Here is a 26501-nt window from a genome sequence, read left to right as displayed (position 1 = left end):
TTATTGATTTGGTGTTTGAGAAGTCCAGACGCTAATGCTCCTAATGATCAGCCATTCTTTTTGACTTTTAGTAACAAGTATTCTCATGCAGTTAATATCAAACAGAACTTTGTGCTCTACATCTGTTATTTCAAAATTCCCATTTTTGAACTCCCCTAGTCTCAAGTAAGTCGTACATTGTCTTCCTTTTTTACTGCCTACAATCTTTTCACCTACTTCCAGGGCCCCATGATGTAAAATGTCATTTTGCCGATCTTCAGTTCCAGTGACAACTTTAATTTTACTGATTTTAATGGGCTTTTCAAATACGATGCCATAGAAGTCTCCAGTAGAAGGAGCTTTGCCCCAGAAGTACTCATCAATGCTGCTGTAAGCCTTGCTTGCCTCGTAGTTTTCAAATACATTCATATTGGTGTGCAAGTTTGCCGGTGGGTTGTCAGGGATATCAAAGGATTCCTCTTCAAAATCATCATCCTTTAACTTATTTTCAGCTCCTTTGTAAGACGAGTAGTATCCCATGTGCTGGAAGAGAGATGGCTTAAAACGTATCACTTCCTTTTGAGCTAGCAGCCCACGGAAGTGGATGAGCAGCCAATCGCAAGGCATTTCTTGGTAAAACATCAATAGAAAATGGGCCAGGCGTGGAAGGTCATGAGAATGGTAAAGCTTTCCAATGTACCCCAGCTTGGAGAATTCCAATGTCACCCAGTAGGATCCTTCTCGTGAGGTAATTACTTTCTTAACAGCAGTCAAAAAATTCTTTGAGCAGCGAACATCGTCTTCCAGCATCACATAGTAGTCAGAAAGATTAGCACAAAAGTTTAGAAGGAAAGCATAATCTACATTTTGTTTTGATCGAAACTTCACACGGTCCTCGGGGTCATTGTAATTTCTCTTAAGGCCATCCAGTACAGGATAGTAATCCTCAGGGACGTGAATAACTATTAATCTGCCCGCAATTATATGATGTGCAAATTTCTGTGAAATATCCTGGACCACCCCTTCACACCAGGCTGAGTCAAAATCTGCCAGCTGTACTACCACTGCAATTTCTTTTAGCTCCTCATAGCTTGACTGCTCAAATATGGACTTGATGGTCTCAAGCAAGTAGTTTCCCTTTTTCCGTTTTACAGAGGAAAGTCCAATCGTAAGATACCCTGTACAAAAGACAATTCAAACAAAAACTGAGTATCTGATATTGGAAGCAATTTTATCACAGATATTCTCCAGAGCTGTGTTTATATTAAACAAACCTCGTGAATGGTGAAGACTGAGAAATTTGGTATGTGAATTTATTAAGCTGCATGCTATAAAGGACCTTTATTGCCTTTTCATTAAGAGGTATGATATTGCAATCAAACAGACATATGGAGACTATTGTGTTGAACATTCACTGCTTTACTGCAAGGAGTAGCATGCAGGGGACAAATGGCAAAGCAGGGTATAAGTTTATGCCTTGTAGACAAAACCACGTATACAATGATAAGGCTGTAAATCTGCTAAAAGAAAGGGGATTATGAGGGGATTATTCACACCATATTTTGAAAGCAAGGAACTACCAAATGCAGCACTTTTATCATTTTAAGCCCTCTAAAAGTCTAGTTACATCTGTGCATAACTTGACAGTTTTATGAGTTTTGCATGGATAATTATTTCTCAGTGTGTTCATTTTTAGGTGCATTTGTCTAGTTTTTCCTTGACAGTAGTTTCTCTTCTAACCCTCTTTCAGGACTCATTAAGCATTTTACAGGGAGCACCCTCTTGGAAGATACAATTTGGACATTATTTTAAAGTAGAAGAGAACTTCTCTCCTTGCTTGTACAAATAATTTTTAATGCTCTTACATTCTTTCTAGACAGAGATATATCTTATAAAACAAGAAATTTAATCTCTGCTGTTTTGTAGTCATTGCCATTGCATTTTTATCAGTATTCCAAATCAGGATTTTTTTTTTCAGATATTTGCTAATATATCTCTATTTTTCTAACTTCTGATGCAAAAAATGTCAAGACTGCAATTGACAGAGTGTACTCAGGTCGAACTTACCCCAGATTTCTTAAAATATAGTAATTTCTAAAAGGCTGCTCTGATAATCATTCAGTGTTTCCCTCGAAGCTTAAGTCTGCTCAAAATGAAGTTGTACAGTCAAGTACAAACTCCAGAAGTCATTTACACTGCCCACAGAGCCCAAAATTTTTCAAATCTAATTTGAACAAACTTTGTAGCTTTCTACAACTCATATATTATTTTATTTCACCTCCTGGCCTTGGACTTCAGAGCCTTGTTTATGTATGTGAAATGGTTGATTTGGAACCATTTGGAACCAGGTCAAAGGACACCTGCCTGAAGTCTAGGTATAGCTGTATTTCACATTTAGAGGAAGGTCTAGAACCATCTCTGAAATAAGAGTAACTAAATAGTCCATCTGCAGATGGCTGTGAGAAGAATCCTCCTTTACAGTCCCAGTAATAGCACAGTTCAGGTCCCATTTTAGCAAAGATAAAGGAGCAAGGAGGTCCATTTGCAGCTGCTGGGCTGGCAGAATAGTGGACCTGAGGGGTGTATCTGTGTGATGCCAAGCATACTTAAGATTGGATTTACCAGTAGTAAACAGAGATTGTAGACAGAGATTGACAGTATGGTCTCAGAGGGTGGTTGCAGAACACCACCAGCACATGCCTTGCTTCTGCTTTCTCAATCATCTTCCTCTTGCCTGGGAGGAGATAATGGAATTATGCTCACATGGACCATCCAGGGGCTGCCTGCAGGATATCCGCAAGTCAGGCCGTTGGTCAGAAGGTAATCAGCCTGTGGGGCAATCACTGCTAATTACAGACCAGCAGCCATTCAAGAATGGCCTATGATAGTTGTCTCACCAGCACTCTTGAGACTGTCACTGCCTAACTCAGCCCCTCTTGCATAGAAATACCACAGGGACCATATGGATTTCACTCCTTCTTAAATTACCTCAATTTGCAACATTCAAATTGCAGTTACTTACTTTTCCTTGGCAAAGGTGTGCCAGCTAGGTAGCGATAGGAAATGTTTATAGATCCTGAGAAATTAGACAAATCTTTAAAACTGTGAACATAACGCTCTGGGTTGAGCTGGTGCGTGGCTGTTTCTCTGATTAATTGCTTGTCCCCTTCCTATTAGCGGGAAAACAAAAATAACAAAAAAGGGAGAGAGACAGAGAGAAACACAATTGTGAATGTCAGCTAGAGAGGAAACATGGGCAGGCAGGTTTCCAAGAATAACATTTTTCAGTTTCAGCTTTCATGAAAGCATGTGGATGTCACCTCATTTAAAACAAAAACAAACAAACAAAATCCCCCCAAACCCAAAAGCATTATTGAATATCATACATTTTGGCTACAGAAAATCTACTATAAACCTTCAGATTACAGTATAAGGAAAAAAAAAATACTTTTCATAAAATTCTGGAAAGGTAGCAAACATTAAATTATTAGCCAAAAAATGCTGTGGTACTCAAAAGAGGGATAAGAAAACATTAGTCAGCATCAGATAAAATAATTTTCACAGATGTAGAAACAGGAAAGATTAAAAAAAAATTGTTTTCAGTGATTAAAAAATCTATAAAAACTGCTGCAAAGGAAAGCCAAATCTAGATCCTGGCATCTGGCTCATTTTTCTGAGAAGCTTCTATTCAGGTTTGCAATATGCTGAAATGCTTGTGATCATGCAGACAGTACAAGTTTCTCTGAATTTAGAGAACACTTTTTGATGGCATAGTCAAAATGAACGTTTATCACCATGCCATGCCTCTTCTTCCTGCCTTCTTCAGTCTTTTTCTTCCAAGAGGCCTCCCTAGTCATAGTAAGGGCACAGAAGAGAAAGAGTGGCTTCATCATGCATAAGTGCCCTGTGCATAAGATCACTTGGGCCCCAGGAAAAATCTGTTCCTTAGTCCTTAAGAAAAGGGAGAATATCTAAGAGGTCATGAAGACTGAGTTTAAAAGCAGGAGTGCTTATTTAATTTATCTGGTTTCATTTAGTCTGATGACAAGCACATGTATGAATGAGTTAGTTTCTTCTGATAAATGCAGTATATTAATGCACTAAAACTTCCGGATCTGTCCTTAAATGGGAGCACTGTGCAGTAATAGTACTGCTGCTAACAACCACAGAAACAGTAAACAGTGCTGATATTTAATGGCATAAATATTAAAAATGTGTCAAAAGATAAATTTTACAGCACAAAGAAGTACTTCTGTAAACTGATGCTACATTCATTTATAGTTCATTGTTTTTCTTGCACGGAAATAGTAAATAATCCACTTCTGAGCTTTGTAAAGATCTTTGGCAGACATCCAGGGGCATCTACCTGCACTGTTATGCCCTCTTGATCTTCAGTAACTCTTGAGCAATTTCTCTCTAGTGCTTATGTGACACTTTGCATTTGCTCATAAATTATGAGGGGAAGTTTGATGATTAGGTTCAAGATTAAAATGTGACTCAGTGATCTAGGAAGAAAATATGCCAAAACTTCAGGAGATTTTCCATGAAAATGTCAAATGAAAAAGAAAAAAGGCTGGTCCAAAAACTTTCTTTTTAAAATAGTATCAAAACACTGTGTCATGGGCTCCAGAATGGAGCACCAAGATTCCTTGTTTCATAAGGTCATAGAATGAAAACTTATTCTGCTGAGGTTTTGCTACATAAAATGTTTAGAAATAGACAATGTCAGAAGAAAATGTTTTGATTTTAACAAGCAAAATATCTAAACTGACCACAAAAATTTTCCTTTTTTCTCCCTTCTTTAATAAATCCCTTTTGTGGCTAACATTTCTTTTTAATAGTTGTTATTTCATTATTCTGTTGAATGATGGGAAAAACTGAAATCTGGGTTTTTTTCAAAAGATTAAAATCTGTTTCTTCTATCTCTGACTACTATGTTGAGGTCAGTGAAGCTGAGGAGCTTGATTAACTCTCCTTGGTTTTCTTCTCTAGCTTGTTATAGAATGGTTTTGACTTTCATCTGTAAACTGACCTCTAACTTACATTCCAGTGTTTGCTGGGAGTTTCATGTTGGGTGTCAGAGGATGAAGTGCCAGAGTTCTCCACCCTTTATGAAGATACTCTGCTCTGCTAAGGATGCTGTATCAATTGCAGTAGTGCTATTCTTTGCATAGTGCCCAAAATAGTGATTAGTGTTCATAAAAGAGTGCAGAACACATGCTTTGCTTACAATCTACTTACAGCTCTGAATAGGTATAAGACCTCCTTGTGTATATTGTGATATCTGGTATATTTTAGTTTAACATGTCTCCAAAATGCTTGATCAAGTGTAGTTCATATGCTGCAGATGAAGCATCTTAAACTGTTTTTTTAATACACATGTATCAGCACTGCACAACTGCATACCCTCTACCCAATATACTTCAGCCATTCTGCCACATGGGCCCTTTCCATTTCTGCAGCAAATACCCTGCAGAAAACAGTGAAGGGATTCTCTGGACATGTGAGATGCTTTGAGCAAAACCAGAAAGTTTCTCTTCTCCCTTAAGGCTTACCAGAATTACTGTCATTTTAATACTCTAACTTTTTAAAAAAGACCACTTGTCTTACATCTGGTGCCAGAGACACCAGCACCACAACCCTTTGCACAGCCTGCTGTCTGAGACTGGGAGGAGGAACTCTGGATCAGTTGTCTTCCTTCTACCAGTTACCTTTAGAAGACAGTCCAGAAAGAGATTGGCTGCAATTCAGAGAGCCTTTGGGGCTCTGAGGACTTTCACATTTTCATTCCCTGAGGGAAACTGGTTAGCCTGCTGTCCTCGAAAGGTTTACCCGAAGTGTATTTCTCTTCACCACAAACACTGAAATTGCTCATCTTTTACCTCAGCAGAGAAAACACACCAGACATGGTGTGTTTGGAGCTGTCAGACAGGGTCAGGAAATTTGAGAATAATACTAAATAAATAAGCTGAAAAGTCAACATCCTAACACACTTGAAAAACACTTGATGGACCATAAAGGTATCAAGAGACCTGGAAGAACTCTCAGAAGATTTGGCAAGAGACTTGGCTGAGAGCTACATGAATGCAAACATGCCAAACTGTGATGAGAGAAGCAATGAAAGAGAGTGAATTTATAAAAGAGAGGTGGGGGAAGAGCAAATTAAGAATAAGACATGGAGCCATCTGGGGAGCTGGCAAATAGGACAGGAAAAGATTTCAAAAATAAGCCAAGAGGAACACCATTAGCAGTGATAATAAAAGCACTTTCAGGAACATCTGGGGGACTTCTAAACAATTAGTGAGCAGAGAAGAAATATTAGGGAAAATGCCACTAGGAAAAATAAAGTGATAAGCCAGGTCAAATTTCATAACCAAGAAATGTGAAATACATAAAAAAGTGCAAATCCTCAGTGTTAGACATGGAAATATGTCTGTAATGGAGTAACATGTTACAAGCATGGCCTATCTTTACAATGACTTTAAAAAGTACTAGCATAATATTAATATTGTAAATATTTACTGTTCTAAGTAATTTTATAATTATAATATTTTAAATTAACTAGGACTGTATACATGGTTCTGATAAATAATGTAAGGATTTTACTACTTGTATATTACACTTTTTGACCTACGTTTCTTTTCTTCATCATTTGAAAGATCAGAATTCATCTTTCAAAATATTGGAAAATCCATACTGTCCCTGTTCAATTCAAGATACAGACAGCACTATCTAGTCATATCACAATATAAAAAATTCAATTTAATCATTTTACTATTTGCAAGATCCAGTTTTTCAATCACTATGTTCTTTTACTGGGCCCAGTCCAATCTCCAAAGAACTGGAAATTCAATCCATTAATCAAGTCTCCAGGACTCACTTGGCATTCAGCACTGAAACACCCCTAGGTAACACACAAAACGTAGACTTATGTTATGTTGTCAGTAGCTTATTTGTTGAAATTCCTAACATAAATATTTCCACAATCTTTTTCAAAAACATAAACTTATGTTAGGTTTCATTTGTCTAATTTTTTTATGCTGTAGCACTGAACACATCAGACTAAAATCTGAATTACAAAAAGTAAGAAAAATACAAAATAAACTCACTAAAATGAAATTATTTATACAAGGAGCTTAAAGTAGATGGAATGGGTGTAAATTTTCTTTTATAATTTTATTTCTATAATAACATTTAATGCAGCATTCAGAGGTGAGATTTGCAGTGTGTACTGAAAACAAGCTCCCAGCTCACACAAATAGTTCAGACATAGTTTATCCTCAATAATTTACTGTTTTACTAGGGGTGTTTTACTGTTTTGTTGTTCCATGATCACTTCTTCACAACTTACCAAAACATAACCATCCTCAATGTACAAGTTCATGAACAGCAAGCAAACAACAAGGATTCCTAAGAATGACACTGCTGATCGTTTCCGCAAGCATCTCATTTTATCAAAATATTTCAAGTTGTGTCTTGTGAAGAACTGCATACAGTAGTGTCACCTATGAATAAAACCACAGCGTTACAAGAATGGTCCACCTGATAAGGATGACAACAACTAAACTTACCTTCAGAGGTATCAAATCCCTTCAAACATACACAGACTGCACTTTGAGGCAGAATTAATTTCATTTAACCGTTGTCATCTTCAGGTTTAATATACAATCTTAACTATAAACTAAGCTTCTTTTTTTTGTGTGTGTGTCAGCAAAGGAAAAAATACATACCTGCTGTCATATCCATTTTAAAATGAGCTTATGATGCCACTGTGGCAGGAGTGCATCAACAGTTTAGTTCTATGCTTAACTGTCAGATCCCAATTTGGTGGCTAGAGATGATACTGCGCATTGATCCCCCAGGTACCTGTGTCTCCTCCCAACAACAGGCCAGGTCAACAGGCCAGGCAAGGAGGAAATCATTCCATGACTCACTGCTGTTACCAGTAGAAGAATTCTGTATATCAGAGCTTCCAGGCACAAATAAGGTACCTTCCCTGAAGTGAAAAAGCACTAGCAAGACTGTATAACATCCCTTAGCCTTCAGCCTCTGTATTAGGGTGGGAAAACTCTCAGTGGAGGTACTATTTCCATCTTCCAAATCAAGGTGGGGATCTACCTTCAGCCAGACACATCTAAACAGAGTACTGGGAAATCCTTACAAATCTGATTAGAAAAATCAAATAAGGGTGGCACTGAGATCATGGAGCCCCTGAGAATTTCTGTTCAAGATGAAGAAAGAGAAATGTCTAGTCATATTGCAATGTTGCATGTTCATTTTAGTAATTTTATTCTGTAAAACAAGATGAATGCTGTTCTTGTCTGCCAAATTGTAAGAACTAATCTTTGTAGGACTGTATGTGTTTGAACAAGATTTGGCCCTAAGTTAAAGATCTCACTGCTCAAACTCAGAGGGATTATTAGAAAAACATCAGACTATAAACTTATTTTTTTATGTATTATATTCTTACTCATATTTTGACTACTTTCCACAGTAAATAATGATTCTTCAATCAAATTGAATATAAACAAGTTATATGCAAATGAAGACTATAGCTAACCTGTGTAAAGTAGTAAAAAACACTACACATGCAATGGTTAAACCCTGCACTTAAATACCTTCATTTTTGAAAGTGCTGAACATCTACACTGATATGAAATAGGCCATATTAGGAGTTCCATAAATTATTTGTCATGTCATACAGAAAATTTTCTGTCCTAATAATGAAAAACCAAGCACAAAATCCAATGTATATTTGTTTTGCAAAACTGAATAAACACATTTAACAGTGTAATATGAGTCCATTAGACTCTAGAGAAACAGGAGCCAAATATATACAATATTAGTAATACAATTAGTAATTGCAAGGAATCTATAGATTCAAAATGAACTGCAGTAAATGGAGGCTGGTTGTACACAGAATGTTTTTATATTCACTGTGTTGAGAATAAAACAAATTTACAGGCTGAAAGAAGGAAAAAAGGAATTAGTAACAATATATATTTATGTCTGTCTTTATTTAGGGTGGGCTGAATTACAGAAACCTGATTACTCAGAAGCTTAGGACATGAAGGTGGTAGGACATGAATCTATAATCACTAGACCTCCCTATACCCCTGCAACTCCTTGTGACAGCACAGTGGTTGCTAGCTGTCTGTGGATTCCAGCAGGCTGTGGTGGAAATGAAAGGTTGCCCCTGTTTTAGAGAAGACTGTGGTACACATACAATTTGTGTTTAATTTTTATTTCTTTTTTTTTTTTTTTTTTTTTTTTTTTTTGGTCCCCTTCTCCTCTGCCCCCTCCCTTCTTCTCTTCACGGTACAATTACTGATTTTCAAATCACAACACTCTTTTAAAAACCAACCAGAGGATCACTGGATGGATTAAATACTGACACTTCTCATATTAGTGGCATTAACTATCCTGATTATTGAAAATGCAGTTAGTCTGGGTTAGAGTGCTTGTAGTCACAGTCAGCATATTACATTTTCCTTGGGTTTACAAAAAAACAACCAAACTTGGAAATAAATAAATGTGTTTTTGTCAGTCACAGGATGAATGTATGTGACATATTTGTTGGCTGGACTGTGGTACACAGCTCTCCCATCTATGCCCTGAGCCCCTGTCTGAAATCCCCAAAGGTGAGGAAGGGGCATAGAACTATATTTCCTGGTCATACTGTATTAGAGCATTCCTTTGTTGGACTAGGAATAAATACAGAGGGAATTCCATAGTTGAGGCTAGAGGAACATAAGACTGTCATGACGAAAACTGACGTACAGAGAGAGGAGAGCACAGTAGTCACCACGCAGAAAACAGCTGCACTGCTCCTGCTGCTTTCACACGAAGCCATTGCATCACTGTTTTGCACGTGGGAACATCTGAAAGCAAAACATGGTGCCAGTGGGGGTTCTCTGTTCATCACATCTCTTGGTGGGTCCGTACCAAGAAAAGGCACGGGAGAGAAGGGCGCCCGAAGGAGGGCGCGCCCCGGTGGATCCCGCCGCGGAGGAGGCTCTGCCACCGCTGCTGACACCAGGGGGCAGCGCAGGCTCGCCGTGCCAGCCCCAGCCTGCTGCTCACACTGTCCCCAGCCTGCTGCTCACACTGTCCCCAGCCTGCTCCTCACACTGTCCCCAGCCTGCTGCTCACACTGTCCCCAGCCTGCTGCTCACACTGTCCCCAACCTGCTGCTCACACTGTCCCCAGCCTGCTCCTCACACTGTCCCCAGCCTGCTGCTCACACTGTTCCTAGCCGGGTCCTCACACTGTCCCCAGCCTGCTCCTCACACTGTCCCCAGCCTGCTCCTCACACTGTCCCCAGCCTGCTGCTCACACTGTCCCCAGCCTGCTCCTCACACTGTCCCCAGCCTGCTCCTCACACTGCCCCCAGCCTGCTGCTCACACTGTCCCCAGCCTGCTGCTCACACTGTACCCAGCCTGCTCCTCACACTGTCCCCAGCCTGCTGCTCACACTGCCCCCAGCCTGCTGCTCACACTGTCCCCAGCCTGCTCCTCACACTGTCCCCAGCCTGCTGCTCACACTGTCCCCAGCCGGGTCCTCACACTGTCCCCAGCCTGTTCCTCACACTGTCCCCAGCCTGATCCTCACCACTGTCCCCAGCCTGATCCTCAAACTGTCCCCAGCCGGGTCCTCACACTGTCCCCAGCCTGCTCCTCACACTGTCCCCAGCCAGCAGCTGTCTGAAGGTGCTGCCATCCTCACTCTGTAAGCCTTTAGCCCAGGATCATACATATGTACATGCAGAATTCCTTACATCTTCCTAGAGCTGCCTCCTCTTGCATCTCTGTATCCAGCCTGTGGATCGCATTGTGGAACACCGCACCAGTAAAATTTGCACAGAAAATAAAAGGAAAATCTTACCCCTTTTTTGCAGGTAATGTCATTCATCTTTTGAAAAATAGTCTCAGAATTTCCTGCAGTGAGACCTGTGATGTTTTTTAAGACCATTTGAGCAGAATATTCACCAGTAATAAAAATCTTTTACTTTGATATTGAAAAAAAGCTACAATTCATAATTCAATTCTGAAGGCACAGCTTTGCTTGAAGATTTTATGTGTTCATTATTCATGCACAATTAAGTAGCTATCAGAATGGTATAAATTCAATTTGTTTCATAAAGCTGACATTAAGCAGTTAAACAAAATAATTAATAAACATACATAAATTATAAATATTTTCCTTTCTAAATGAGATGTATTGCTTTCCTCAGTCTCTAGAGAGAAAACCTGTAAGACCGCAGATCTCTATGCACATGTATGTGTTGGTATCAGACATACGTGTGCAGTTTTACATGGTAATGTGAAATTATAATTCCTTTCTCTTTCTAAAACAATATACATTGAAGGGGTGGTGAGCCAAAAAATTCAATGACATACCTTTCAATAGTGTGCAGATGCTGTTCTTTATAGGATCTACAAAGGTGTGAAATCTGTGTAAAAGGTCAAGAATTGATTTTCACACGATAATGCAAGGTCTTCTCTTGCACAATTTGCAACACAGAAGAATTTTAAATTCTTTCATTTTTTAAAAAAAAATTAAATCCCAAATGACCATCCAGAAAGAGACTGTTTTTAATGTCAGGTTCTTGAAACCAAAAATTGAAATGAAAATATTTGAATTTACCTCTATTAAAATTTTAAAACAAATTTCAGTTTGGATTTCAATGCGGCTATTCCCAAGAGGAAAAAATTACATAAATCAAGATTTTTTTCCTTATTTTCCTTTTTTCAGAGGAAAAGACTTTTTGCAATCCATAGAATAATTTCTCTAGTCCACATTCATGCACACTCACTCTGGTAAACCATTTCATATTTGATCTATTCTAATTCTTCATCACTTTCTGATAATCCTAAGGATTTGTGCTTTTTCCTGCTTTTTGAGATTGTCACTTACTTTCCTTACATATTTTCTCTATAAACAGATACATAAAAAGGCCCTGTGGTGTTACTTTACCCTTAAGGAGGCCAACACAAGTTAAGGATTTAGCCTTACCTAAACATTACAGTTAATCTGCTTGTATCTGCAGCTGTACAGGGGTGGAGCAACAAGGTGGTCTTTGTATTATATTCTGGTCTGCATGAGTGCTGTGCCCAAGCAGCTCAAAAAAAGTGGCTTGTTTACAGAGGCACTGATGACTGTGAGAAATGACAACTGGATTATTTTAATATTTTCAAATGAGGCAGGTAGCTTTACTGTAGCGTCCATATCCCTTGAGGTGGAGCAGATCCACTGCCACATTTATTATATGACATAACACAAAAATAACATGATTGGATTATTGAAATCCTTGCAAACTTTATTGCAATCCCTGATTTGACTGAGACACTCAGAAGCAGGCACTTCATTCCTCAGTTTTGTGATAGACTCTTCTACCACTCTGTTACTGAACTGCTTTACTTGCAGCTCTTAATGCTTGTTCAATATGTTTTTCAGTTTTTCTTTGTGCAAGGCTGCACAGAATACCTCAAGGATTGCATTCAGTTATCTTTATAAAGTCACAAAGGAAACACTTTCAAAAAAAAAAAAAAAAAGAGAAAAAGGGAACCCCCCAAAAAAACCCTTTTTTTTTTTCCATGGTTATTATTATATTTTGCATGTACCATGATTTTCTTATACAAGATTAAAAAAAAACAAATCCTAAATTGTGATGTAGACTTGAGCTACAGAGGCTAGTGTACTAGAGAATTGTAATGGATAGGTTATTCCATGGGGCTCAGATAGACTCCCAGGCAGACTCACTGTCTGCCTTACTGAAAGCCTGAATGTACATATAAAATGTTTAAGGCTGACAGTCAGGATGTTCACTGCCACTGGCAGCAGAGGAAAAAAATCTATGTTGAAGGAAAGGAAAGTTTAACTCAGAATCAAATCCACAAATCCAGAGGAGCTCAGGTTTTAAACTAGCCATAAGTAGATTGTGTGGCTACACATGCTTAAAAAATGGTTTAAAGATTATTATATCATCTGGAATTTGGGTTCTAGATATAGGATGTTAAAAAATGGAGGTATATTAGTAGGGAGATTACTCAAGATTGACACTGATAAAAGAACAGGCAAAAGAAGTTTTAGAAAAGAATTTGAAAGTGTTATTATCCTTGATCCACAGAAAGTGGGAGATTATTTCAAACACTAATGTAGCATACAGATATATACAGACCCCAACAGTTTTGGAAAAGGGATGAGAGTTTGGGAGGAAACAGATGATTCAGCTGAGGCAAGTTACTAAACAATACAGAAAAACAAAGAGCTTAAATTCAAAGCAGGTGTTGGTGGATGAAGTGTCTTTCCTCTCTGACAGCTTCAGAGTGATACAAAATGGAGTCACAAAACTCTGGCTGCAACTCTGAGCAAAATGTAATGCATTTCTTCTGGCATGGAAGAGTCAAGTCTAATCAAGGGAAAGAGATGACTAAGAAGTATGAAGTCGCATTGACTTAGATGGTAAAGCACTATCTAATCCATCATTGGATGGGTGGCTGTATACCACTGGATATATTTTATCAAGTAAGTTGTAATGTAAAATATGGGTTTTAGAAAAATGATATAGACAGAGAGTTAACGGCATGTGGAAAAAGCCTGGAAGATAAGAAAAAAAAATAACAAAGAAACCTGAAATAACCCTGGACTTCCGTTTCACAGAGACAAAGCAGAGTAAAATAAAACAGTATGGGCATGAAGAGGGAAGAAACAGATAACTGTGTCATCCAAGGAGAGTGAGATTAGAAGCTTTCAGAGATACAGGAGTCTGCATCAAAAATACAGGGAGAAATCCTGTGCGTTGAAAATAGCACTGGGCATCATTCAGACAAGAGAACTTTTAGAAAGATAGAATAGATATTAAGCTACATATATATCCAGTAGATTTTATCTATTGACTCATCAGTTAATGAAAGGGATACATGGACAAAAGTATTGATAGATTCAGCAGAAGATAAAAATTTAATGAAAAGCTGTCACACAGCGCATTTGTACAGTATGAGAGTATTGGGATTATGAGAAGCTACAGGCTATCAGATAAACTAAATTCCTTGAGTCTATTAGGGACCAGCAAGAATAAACTAGAGGGACATCCTGGTGTGAAGATACCTCAGCTCTCAGTCCCTTCACCCAAAGCACAGACTATATGAGCTAATGTCTCAGCAACACTTCCTCCATGTGTTAACTCATACCTCAATGTCCCACAGCCTTCAAAGTTTAGAGCTAAGAGCTTGTCGAGTGCCAAGGACAACCCTGTTTTAATGGAATTGCACTGGAACCGAGACAAACATCTTTTTGGGATAAAAAATAATGAACAGGAGTGTTTGACCAAAGCTGACTAATCTTGGTGAAAAGAGTTTCATCTGATTCTGATGAAAGCAGTTCATGGTTTTCTCATCAGCACACTCTGTAACCTCACATAATAGAAAAGTGAGTGCTTTTCAGAGAACTGAAAAATCACACAAAGATTGAGGCTGAAAGGGACATATAGAAGTCATATGTGTCACTCTCTGTGTCTGTGTAGCACCACCTAGAACCTCCAGACAGCTTTTGAATATACGCAAAGAGTGAGATCCACACATTCTCTGGGCAGCATGTGCCAGTGCTCAGTCACCCTCACAGCAAATGATGTTCAGAGGGAACCTCCTGTGTTTCAGTTTCTGTCCATTAACTCTGTCCTGTCACTGGGCACTGCTGGCTCTGCTTTCTTTGCATTGTCTATTGAGGTACTCATACACAGTGTCAGATTCCCTCTGAGCCTGATCTTCTCCAGCCTTAACTGTCCTAGCTGTCTCAATCTTTTCCTACAGCAAAGATGCTCCGGTCCCTTAAATGTCCTTTAGCCCCTTCCTTGGACTCTGTTTGTCATGTCCATGTCTCTCCTTTACTGGGGAGCCTGAAACTGGGTACAGCACTCTGGAACAGGTCTCACCAGTGCCAAGCACAGCACAGTCCTTGACCTGCTGGCAGTGCTTTGTCTAAGGTGCCCAGGATACCATTTACCTTTGTGAGGGTCAGCACAGGCAGGAAGCAGGAACAAATATAAAAATATCAATATCAAATCAATAATATCAAAAATCACAGAGTATATTTATTTTTGTTACTCCACCATCTGGGGATCCTTGAAACAGCACCCAGGCACACAAGCAGAGCTGCAGGCACTGTAGAGCTTGGTCCATGCTAGAGGGTCACTGAACCTGCTGGTTTTGCCTGTGTATCAGGGATTTGCACAGGCATAGTTTACCACTCTGCTTGATCTTTCTTGCAGCAGAGAATAAATCTCTAGAATGTTTGATAGGGTGTCTCTAAGCCTATCACAGGCCCATATTATCTAAACACAGATGTTCTGCTTGTCAAACACACAAGGCTAAACATCAATTAATATGATATATGTGTTTTTTGACACCCCAGCTGTAAGTCACTTGAGTGTGTGTTTACAATATTCCTTGCCAATCTTCTGTTATTTCCCCACAGTCTTTGCTGCAAGGGCACATTACTGGCTCTTCTTCAAATTCATGTCATCGGTGGCTGCCAGGTGCTTTCCTACTAAGCTGCTTTCCAGCTGGGTGGTCCCCAGCATATATTGGTGTAAGGGGTTGTTATTGGTGCAGGATTTTGAACTTCTCCTCGTTGACACCCAAGATTTCTGTCAGCCCAATTCTCCAGCCTGTCAAGGTCCGTTTCAATTGTAGCACGACTCTGTGGCATATCAGCCTCTCTTCCCAATTTTGTGCCATCTACAATCATTTCGTTATTTGCAAACCCAATGTGGATCCAAACTCCTCAACTAAAAAACAAAGATCTTCCATGAAGTTCCATATATGTGCATTACATTTTTTCTTATTAATTATTATTTTTAATTTTTTTCTTAATGGCATGGTTGGGTCTTTTAACATCTACTTAGACTAGGTTTAACTTTTTCAGAAGAGGAAAGAAGTCCTTTTAGAAAGTTGGCTAACTTTGAAGGGGTAACTCTCAAACTCATGAGATTCTACCATATAATTGGATATTTGCACAAAGTTGTGTATCTGTGAAGGTCATGGTGCCCCTGGGAAATAATGTAAAATAGAGTAGAAAATTAAATCCTAGAAAATTTGTTTTCGCTGGCCATTCCACTAATTTGTTTCTAAGATAAAAGTTTCATTAAGACATTCCACTGAGCACCCCGGCACTAGCTTCCTGATCAATAAAAAAACCTCATTTTGTAGAGAAGGCTTAAAAAACTATGGATGGGTGTGTGTGACCAACAATTGGCCTATTATTAAAAAAACACAACAAAACCTCAACAAACTTCAGTAAATTTTGATGAATAACTATATATAAGATGAAAAAAGTTCTTTACAAAATGCTGTATTTTTTTGTCTTTTCTTTTGATGTTTTGTGTCTTCATCTATTCTCACATCCAAAGCATACTTTTTGATAATTTATTTTCAACAGAAGCAATCCAGTGTGTGGACAAAATACAAAATACCCAAAAATCTGCTTTGATTTTGCATCTAACTAGCAGAAACCCAGCTTTATATCTCCAAAACTGTTCATGAGTTCAAAACCCAGTAGTCTTGATTGCATTAGTTTGATTTTTGACAGGAAAGATCTAAAACTATTTTTGCTGTTGAGTGGACTGTGTTATTTATGGAATAGTCTGGCCTTGATCAATTACATCAGTTGATGTATGTGTAAGGAAGGAAGATAATTTTAGAGGTACCCAAAATCTGCAATGTTATCTTGTAGTCTAATGCAATTTGATCATGCAAGCTAAGCAGGATCTAGGGGTAAATAGCTCTGTTGCCAGTATCAGCACTGCTTCTGAGTTAGTATTAGTTTGGAGACCTTGTGAATATATCCTTCATAGGAGGGAGGCAGACCAGGTGCATGGCAGCTTCCAATTGCAATGATGATGAATTCAACTTTAATCATCAGATTTCCCACAGACTTCATGAAAGTGGCTCTAGGCAGAGTGAAAAGAAACCTTGGATGAATAGCTTCATGCCAAGCTAACAGGCATTTCAGATCCATGAAGCTGAGTAGCATGGGATCTCTGCAAGCACAGCGACTTATCTAAAGCTGCTTTCAGTGAGCATGGCCATGCTACCCTTTATCTCTGTGACCTGTCAAGTAAAACTAGTTCAGTTTGAGAAGGGAACATCTCTGCAAATCCTGTGCCTATGGAAATCTCTGCTATTCAGTGAGCAGCTGAAGCCTGATTTCTTTGAACTGATGCACCATTATTCAAAGGGATAGTGGAGAAGAAGAAGGTGTTACTACCTCTGTCTTGCAGCAGATTAGTTTCCCATTTTTCTAGATGTTCAATTCATCTTACTTCTAGCTTCAATTTATGTTTTAGTAGCATTATGTTTGGTGGCATCTGTTAGGTTGTGCTAGGGATAGTTTTGTAACCTAAGCAAAAAATTTTCCTCCTTGCCTTTCTTGAAAACAAAACAAAGCAAACTTGAAGAAAAAACATCAACAAATTAGCTGCATGATATGGTCAACATGTCAGATGTGCCAAATAGGCTTTTTTACCCTTACCATATGTCAAACCTGATGATCAATAAAGGCTTAAATTACTTTTTCCACTATTCTATATTTCAGTTATTATAAATAAGCTCAAGCCATTGCAATAAAATACTATTAGTTATTGAGGTTTCTAGTGCAAAAAATATTTTTGAATTCCTTATTTTTTCACAAATAAACTGTTAAATAATCAAATCTTAGTAGCAGAGGGTGAATAAATCTTTAATAAATATATTTGATAGGGGTTTTTTGAGTGTTTTAAGGTAAACTTCCAATCCAGTTTTCCTCTGAAGAAGTTATTAAATATTGTTTTACATTAATGACTGAAGACTCTTTCATGTGTCTTAAATCAATATATAAAAATATGGTTAATAAATAAACAAGTTATTTCAATTAAATTCAGTACATGGGCAGGAAAGAATTTCTCACTATATGGTCAAAAATAAGCTCAATATATCCAAATGTGCACTTCTAACATCTGTTTTATCTCATTTTACAATGCCAGCAGCGGCAGTGTAGTTTGGAAAGACGAGAATTTTAGAGTTTGGGGGCAAGAAATTACTGTAAAAGAGTTTCTCTCTTAAAAAGAAAAATACATATTTTGGAAATAAATTTCAAACAAGACCAACTGATAAGTTAAACTTTTAGTTGGACCTATGTACTAGAAGCAAAGTGTAGCATTTTTACTGAGAAGAAAAACAACCAGAATATCTGTAATATCTTAAATAAAGTAAAAATAAAAAGAACAGAAATAAAATCTCCATGGGAAGTTAAAAAATAATTTCCTTTTTACTCTATATTTTACATCCCGTCCTAGGTTTGCCCCTTGTAGACACACTAGCCCTCTTATTTCTAAATAGATCCTGAAATGCAGAAATAAGTTGAATGGCATGTCTTATGTAATGACATGTGCCACTTTGCTCAAACTGGTTCCTTTGGAACACCAGCCTTGCAATATCCTTCTGAATCACATTTTGTAGAGGCTTCTCACCATCAGTGATATTACAGAGAGCTAAGGGAAAACTCTAACTCAGCACTGGCAAGAAACGCTCATAAAATCTCAGTACCCTATGTTTTTCTAATGAATTACAATGTAAATAGATTTAGTGAGCCTCAAGAACAAGAGATGTGGCATCTTTTCAAATAAGGCTTTCAGGAATGACTACAGGAGAAGAACACAGAACTGTATTGACAGATGCACAAAGTTCCTGAGGTGATACTTTCAGGCCACCGCTCTGCTACTGATTATTGGATGATATATCTATTGGATGTATGTCCCTTTGAGAATTCATTGGAGTTGTGCTTCATTGTCTTCTTAAAATGACATTTGCTTGACCAAAAAGAAATCTGAGCTAGTTGTACTTAGTCTCAATTCACAGCCAATGAAAATAAAAGTACTTCTAAACCCTGATTCATGTCACTAAAAGACTATTTTCTAAATACAACAGATGAATTGTGCCCCCAAAATGCCAATTTCTCTTCACTGGCTAAAAAAATAGTCTGAGATGTCATACTCAGTTATAGATACACTGAGGGAGGAATTCCGTTCACATTCCCTTAGTAATTTCTTTTTGCTTCCTTTTTATGGACAGCACATAATCAATAAGCCACTGTCTCTATCTCCAAAACATGGAACTATAGCACAGACCTACACCTATCCTCAGAAATGTCTTAATTCTACAATAACACAAGAACACATCCTTGATCATCCCCATCTATGGCAGTACAGCTGGCACATCTTTTCCACAGTAGACTGCTGAAGTTTCCCTCCATTAAAAAGCTTGTGTTGTTGTCTATCCCAAGAGAGTTCCCTTTGTGTATATCACAAACCACTTCTCTGACTACAAGTATAAGACCCTGCAGCTTCCCCCGCTGGCAGCATGGTTTTGCTGCTTCTAGAGCTTCCATTCAATAGATTCATCACAGTACAGCACACAGCAGACCAACTATTAGCTGTATGCCACACAGTAGGTACCTAATAGCTTTACTGCAGGATCTATGAAAGGTGGAAGAGATACCCATTGAAGGGCTTAACAGCCACAGCAGACTCGTGCCCTAAAGTTGTGCTAATGGGGGAACTTATTTTAGGTGGAATAAGTTTTCTGTATGGCAGGACAGTAAGTCAGAGAGCTATTTCACTTCAATGCACTACGGGGTATTCAACCCACCTACTGGGCCTGGCTGAAATGGAGCTCATTTTCCCACAGCAACCCTCACAGAGCTGCTCTTTGCATTGGTAGCTAGAAAGGTGCTGATAACACACCAGTGTATTTTGGCTACTGCTGAGCAGCACTGGCACGGCACCAAGGCTGTCTCTCAACATTCAGTAGGCTGGGGGTGGGCAAAATCCTGGGAAGGGACACAACTAGCTGACCCAAACTGATCAAAGGGATATTCTATACCATATGATGTCAGCTCAGATATAAAAGGTAAGGAAAGGAGGAGGAAGGGGGCATCCATTATTTACAATGTTTGCCTTCTGAAACAAGTGCTAGGTATGTTGAAGCCCCGCTTTCTGGCTGCAAGCTGTGTGAGAATATGCTTTTTAATGGAAGCTCTAGAGATCATGGATATATCTTCATCCACTGCAGGCACAATGTCCTTGGGAAAGAAATTATTCACAGTATTGCTGATGCTCAATATTTTTAAACTGTAAATATTTAGCAACTAAGTTTTATGACAAGCTCTTCTGTGTGTGGATTAGGGAAGTGGGACTAAACATATCTGCAAATGCAGCCAAGCAAGCACAGAGTGACTTGCTGATTTGTATATTGGAAATATGTGACTCAGACATAAAACTGTAGTAAATTAGAGGAAAATGACTGAATTGTCTGCAAGTGGAAAAATCATGCTGATACTCAGCTTCTTTTGTTTTAAGTTTACAGTTATTGATTTTATATGAATCGTTAATGCAGATAATAAGCACAGGAAAAATAATGAAGGGGAAAAGCCAAAAATTCTGGGTTTCTTAGTTGTCAGTCTTAGATTGAAATAAATATAGTAGTAAGAGGGGCTTATGTACTAGAACATTTTTAGAATTCTTTGCTGGCAAAATTTCTTTATGTGTGTGCTTGGGATATTTTTAATATTTCATCATGAGTTTTGGAAGACACTTCAAGAAGAGCTGTGAAGTTACATGGCAAATGATGTCATTGCTTTCCACTCCTCCTGGTGACTTCCAGGGCATGAAATCAAAGGCCAGAATGCAGCTATGTTTTTAGGTGCCATCAGCTGTCAGTATACTATAGTATCTAATAGTTTCTCAGGACATATGCAGTATTTTTTAAACTTGGGCTTAGGAGGAGAAGTAGAAGAATTTCAATATTATTTAAATTTTTATACCATTGAATGCTTGAGCTCTAATGACCATTGAGATTCTAATATAAAACTAACATTTTCTGTGTCACTTCTATTACATCTAGACTGTAGATATCAGCCTAGCCTTTTAATGTTCTTTTGACCTCTGACTGTACAAATCCTATAACATCAACATGATATAACACTGTAACATCAGTGTTATTTCATAGATGAAATAACATATTTCTGTGATTCCACTGAGCTATGACAATACATTATTTTAACATGATACTTGAAAAGTTGGTTTGTTGCCTAATGAAGGGTATTCCACCAAGTTTGTGTGAAGTAAAGAGCCTAGTCTGTTTTAGTCCATCTACAGAAACAAAGATGATTACAAATAAATTGCATATTATATGTTATGTGCATTTTTGTGTTATTTTGCATGAATATTTCATGTTCTGTAGCTCACTAAGTACACAGTGATTTCCTACTGCCTGTTTCTGTTAAACTACATGACAATGTAGTTCGTAGTTTTTATAGTGGCTTAAAGTGTGCAATGACTTATAAAGGGTCCTTAAAGATCATCTAGTCCCAAGCCCCCAAGGGTGTGTGCCATGGGAAGGCACACCTTTCACTAGACCAGACTACCCAGAGCTCCATCCAGCCTGGCCTTGAACTTTTCCAGGGATGGATCATCCACAGCTTCTCTGGAAAACTTTTCCAGTGCCTCACCATTTTCACAGTAAATAATTTCTTCCTAATATCTAACCTAAACCTGCCTTTTTTCGGTTTGAATCCATATCTCCTAGTCCTGTCACTACATGATCTGATCTTTCTTTAGAAGATTATTTGTAGGCTTTTCTAAATTTATATAAGTTAAAAATATGGAAAAACACATGCATGAGGTAATAATTAATTCAACAAAAATATTGATAAAATATCCACTAGCAGATTACTTAGGCTGACTATTTGGCAGTTACTATCTTCCATGTAGTCAAGCTGAAATACATTGCTCTACTTCCTTAAGTGGTTACAAGAGAGAAAAGAAAAATTGCTCTTTGCTGGAGAAAACTATATTTTTCAAAGAGTTTGCACTTTTTAGAATGACTTTATTAAACAGACAATTCTTTCAGAGATATTTACCTGACCTCTCTATACTTTCAAATCTGTATATGTTGGCTTGTAAGCCTCCTATTTGTACTGCACTTTATAGATGACTCTGTATTTTTATAGAATACAATAACAAAAAATACTAGCTAAGAAATCCTTAAGAATTTGAAACATTGTGTAAAACAGAGAAAATCGGCAGGTGATATGTGAGCTCAGTTTTCAGTTTGATGAAGTTCTATTGTATACATAAGTAACAATTATGTCTCCCTTTACAAAAAGAGTTCTACATTCCTAAAATGAATAACCGTTGATTTTGAATGAAAAGCAGAACATCTCCATTAGTGTATATGATTTCAGCCAAGAAAAATGGCTCATAGGAGTTATTTTTCTATCATACTGGAACTGATATTTTAATTCAGAATTATTAGAATTAAAATAAGCTTTACCCTTCTCTGTTATCTCACACTGTAGCTCAAAATTTTGATAGCTGTGAAACAGGGACTTGATCTTAGTATTTCAAAAGCAAGATCTAGACTGCAAAGTAAATGATAAGAAATAAAGGGAGGAAAAAAAAACATGAAATAGATTTAAGATGGAAAGAAGCAGAAAATGTGCTTTGATTAACTGAAAGGTTAATTACTGAAAGACTTCCTCCACATAGCATACTGTTAATTAGAAAGTTGGAGCAATGTGTGATTTAATTTAACACTATGCAAAAGGCCAGCATGACATAGTAAGCTGCTTGATTCTTCTTGTGTTTGTGAAACATATAACTTGGTGTTTCATTCTACTCTGGACTAAAAGAAAGCTGCTTTTCCTTTTTTCTTTATTTTTAATAGATGAAAGACAGGGTTTAAAAAAAATGAGACTTTTGTAGGGATGACACCAATTAGACACCATGGATTAGTATTCTCACCCACCACTGCCACCTTAGCTCTGGTCTGTTTAGCACATTGAGCACAGGACAGACCTGCTCTGTACAACAGGGTTTCTGGTCACCTCCAGAGGAATATTATGGTGTCTTCTAGAAAGCAACAAGTCTTGAAACTTACATTCCTTTTTCTAGCATTTTGGGAAAATTGTTCTCATAAAAATAGGAAGTATAATGCTAAAAGTGTCCCACAACAATGGGACTTCCAGCAGAATGGAAGACTGCCCTGGTTATGTCTCACCAGAAACTCCTTACTCCTTATGACTTTTGGAAATACTCTAAGCAAACCATCAGCAGCAAAAATGGGAAGGTACTGACAATAAGAAAAATGTATGCAGAGCCCAGAAACCTCAATAAATTTGTCATCTTCTGGGTGTACCTCAGGGGCTGAAGGACTGTCAAATTCCTGATTTACAAGGAGCTACAGAAATTGACAGAATGGACACAATATTGGATAGGGAATTTGAGGGAGTCTGTGAGAGATCATGAGATTTGAGTCCCTGTTGTCAGTGGATGTATAAATTTAACAAATTTTGATGGGAAAAGTTTTTATAGGACAATCAAAAAGACAGACTGGAATTACCAATGTAGTACCAGGCATAGACAAGGCATAAAACCTAGAATTAATTATTGTGTCACCATCTCCCACACTTTGGACTGTGAAGGCAGTACCTTGAAGATGGTTGATAGTACGGTGAGCAGAAACAGCAACACTTTCAACTATCAGGAAAGAATTAATTCTCTGGTTTTGGTCACCTAAGCATTAGTCATATAATCCATGCTGCTTACACAGGTACTCATTATAAAGTAATCAAATGTATAGTAAGATAGCTGTTTCAGAAAGGTGCTCTGAATAGATAAGCTCTTTCCATTTACTCCACTTTTTCAAGAGTAAAGTCAGGTAAGATGACTCCTGTCTTTAGATATTGCTATAGATTTTGAGAAGTCTAGAAATGCAGTCATTTTCTTCAAATTATATTTGAAGCAGGTTGATAGAATCCCATCACAGTAGTAAGCAAAGGACAATGGAAATAACAAATGCATGGCAAGCAGCATGAGCCAAGTAGGAGGAAAAATGCAAAATCTTCCTAGTGCTATACAATTAATTTTCCAAGGATGTAAAAATCCACATTGCCACAGACTAATAATTAGAGACTGCTTATTGTCATTCAAGGACTTTTAGTATGACCTGTTCTTGTGTAATTACTTTAATTTTTCGTTGCAGAGTCAGGATTCCCATTTGCATTTATGCTGCTTTATGGATAATTCATTAAAATCTACCCAGCACAGACTAACATTAATTTGAAAAAAATGGCTGCCTCTTCAGCCTTAGAGTTATTTCTATTTAACTAACCCATGTTAATAGCAGTTAACTAAAGAAGAAATAAACCAAGAAATACAAGGCGGTGCAACAAGGAAGATAATAGAAAATATCTCTCAGCCAAAGAAAAGGTCCTCTCAATCCTCCATCTTTGGGACAGAAGTTTTGATACCATTTAGTTTCACGTAAGCAAGCCGCAAATACACAAGTTTAAAAAAGTATTGGAAAGGAAAAGGGAAGGATCACTTCCCATTCCCATTCAATCCCCAAATTTAGGGCCCAATCCCAATTTAGGGCCTAGTAAAAAACTAGAGGTCTCTCAACAGCTTCTCCTGTAACAAACCATGGCAACCACCTGGTTAAGTGTCTTTACTCTGTAGTGGCACAGGTTTACCAAGGAAGCTATAGTTTTCTTTCCCCATACTTCTATCTTTTCTTCTAGTTCCATGGGATCTACAGGGTAATGTCATAACTGGAGAAATAGAAGAAAATGGCCATCAGGTCTGCTTTTGACAACAAAACTACTAAAAAATGTATAAAATTATTAAATAAACTTGTAGCATTGAATAAAAAAGTCAGACCCTTTATCAGGTCTGAAAAACCATACATATTTTAGTCTGAACAGACATTATACTTTTTACGGTGCATCATTTCTGGTGGAGTTAAAAAAAGAGAAATAGTTTAGACGGAGAAATATTTGCCAACAAGACAAACCTGCAGTCACAGACATCTAATTCTCTAAGCTTTTATGATTAATATTTTATGGCCCTCACTGATCTGCCCAATCTTGGGGAAAAATATGGCACAGCTAAAGAATTTATCAAACAGGAAGTAAAATGCAAACTACAATAGAGATGTCATAGTAAAGTATTGTTTGTTTACTGTTGGCTGAAACATTGCATGGAGTGCTTTATTTGAGCAGCAAAAAAACAACATTAGCATACACAAGTATGATTGCATACCCATTAAGAGAAAAATATGATGAATGTTATTTTTAAGGTGTGGTTTTTTTAACTCTACCTAAGCACTTCATCTTATACAGTCATTCGATGAAGTAACAACCATTCCCTTTGCTGCAGATTTCTATAAGAAGAATTTCAAGTTTAGCCTATAAACATTTTTATTTTATCAGCATTAGAAAAAAATGTAAAAAGTAGATTATTCTTTTTCTGCATTTACTGGTGAACCTCAATAATGCATCAAGGACCATTGACTGTGGTAAGGACATTTAAGGAGACCATACCATTCAAATAATTTTGTTAGTGAGTCTGTTTGCTTTAGTGAAATGTGAAAATATAAGAACAGAAGGACTGTTATTGCTTTGCAATAACTTTGTCAGTTATGCTGAGGTGTAGCAGGAAAAACACATTTGCCTATGGCAAAGAGGAAACAATGAATTTACATAGAAAAACATTAGTTGTAATTCAATTAATACATGCCAGTTACAAAAACATGAATCATAATTTGATGATAATGTACTGATATATGAGGTTAAAAGATTTGCTGAACAATCCCTGGGTTAAGTTCCTTGTTTATCCTGCCTAGACTGTGCTGTGTGGCTCAGGTCACAAGGACACAACTCTGAAATCTGCAGAGTCCAGAGCAAACATTGGCACAACTCCTGATCAGACTAAAGTAAGCTATGAAAATGAGGCTCTGGTTTGTGATACACTCCTCTGTACTGTGCCAGCTACATAAGAGAAGTGACCAGCTTCATCATTATCCCTTTTAGTCACAGGATGTTGGTGTGATATTGAGCAGCTCCTGAACATTGACAAGTCCAAAGACACTAACTCTCCAGGAAGGTTTTCCTGATATACAGCCCTTGTGATGGCAGTTGTTTTATGGAGTCACAGCATTTCCACTTCCAAGACAGAAGTGCTGGTTGGGGGGTGGTCAATGGAGTTCACACAGATCAATTCCTACATGGAATGAGGCTATAACTAACACTAGTTATATATAGTTATATATAACACTATATAGAAAAGGCCAGCTGTGGCTTTGTCTAGCTGAGGATTGAAAATATCCAAGGACATTCTAAAACCTTCTTGGGTACCCTGTTCCAGTGCTGCCCTGTCCTTCCTGCATATTTTTCTTGCCCAGGTATCTAAGCTGATACTCTCAGGATGTAATCTCTGACACTGGTAGAGAACTAAAGCTACAATTGCATTACCTAGTATTAAATATGAAAATTAAATATGAAAAAAAAAAATAATAAAAACACTTACAACATTTCATTTGTGCTACCAGATGCAGGAACTGAAATCTTCAGTGCAAAGTCATCTCACAACAGCTCATAAGAAAGACATGAAAACTCTCCTAGTTGAATGCCTTACCATTTGGATATC

At 37.7% G+C, this 26501-nt stretch overlaps 1 protein-coding gene across 1 annotated transcript; it reads right to left on the bottom strand.

The window, feature by feature from the left end:
- MGAT4C (MGAT4 family member C) lies at window positions 1-26501 on the bottom strand. The gene is made up of 4 exons (XM_005519404.2): window positions 26382-26501; window positions 7331-7484; window positions 3002-3149; window positions 1-1157 (listed from the first exon to the last, which is right to left on the bottom strand). The coding sequence occupies exons 2-4, from the start codon at window positions 7469-7471 to the stop codon at window positions 1-3; spliced, it is 1446 nt and encodes a 481-aa protein (XP_005519461.1). The 5' UTR covers window positions 7472-7484; window positions 26382-26501.

Source organism: Pseudopodoces humilis, chromosome 5 (genome assembly GCF_049639895.1).
Source record: "Pseudopodoces humilis isolate 2021_Gansu_Grassland_sample_001 chromosome 5, ASM4963989v1, whole genome shotgun sequence".
In the NCBI taxonomy this organism is placed as follows: Eukaryota; Metazoa; Chordata; class Aves; order Passeriformes; family Paridae; genus Pseudopodoces; species Pseudopodoces humilis.
This window is presented reverse-complemented; position numbering and strand designations above follow the sequence as displayed.

What these genes read in the sequence shown, in the direction of transcription:
- MGAT4C (XM_005519404.2), bottom strand. Translation starts at nt 7,471, where the DNA reads ATGCAGTTCTTCACAAGACACAACTTGAAATATTTTGATAAAATGAGA. An exon ending in TTGAGGATGGTTATGTTTTG is followed by an intron (nt 3,150 to 7,330) that starts GTAAGTTGTGAA and finishes TCCCGCTAATAG; the next exon opens with GAAGGGGACAAGCAATTAAT. An exon ending in CACACCTTTGCCAAGGAAAA is followed by an intron (nt 1,158 to 3,001) that starts GTAAGTAACTGC and finishes TCTTTTGTACAG; the next exon opens with GGTATCTTACGATTGGACTT.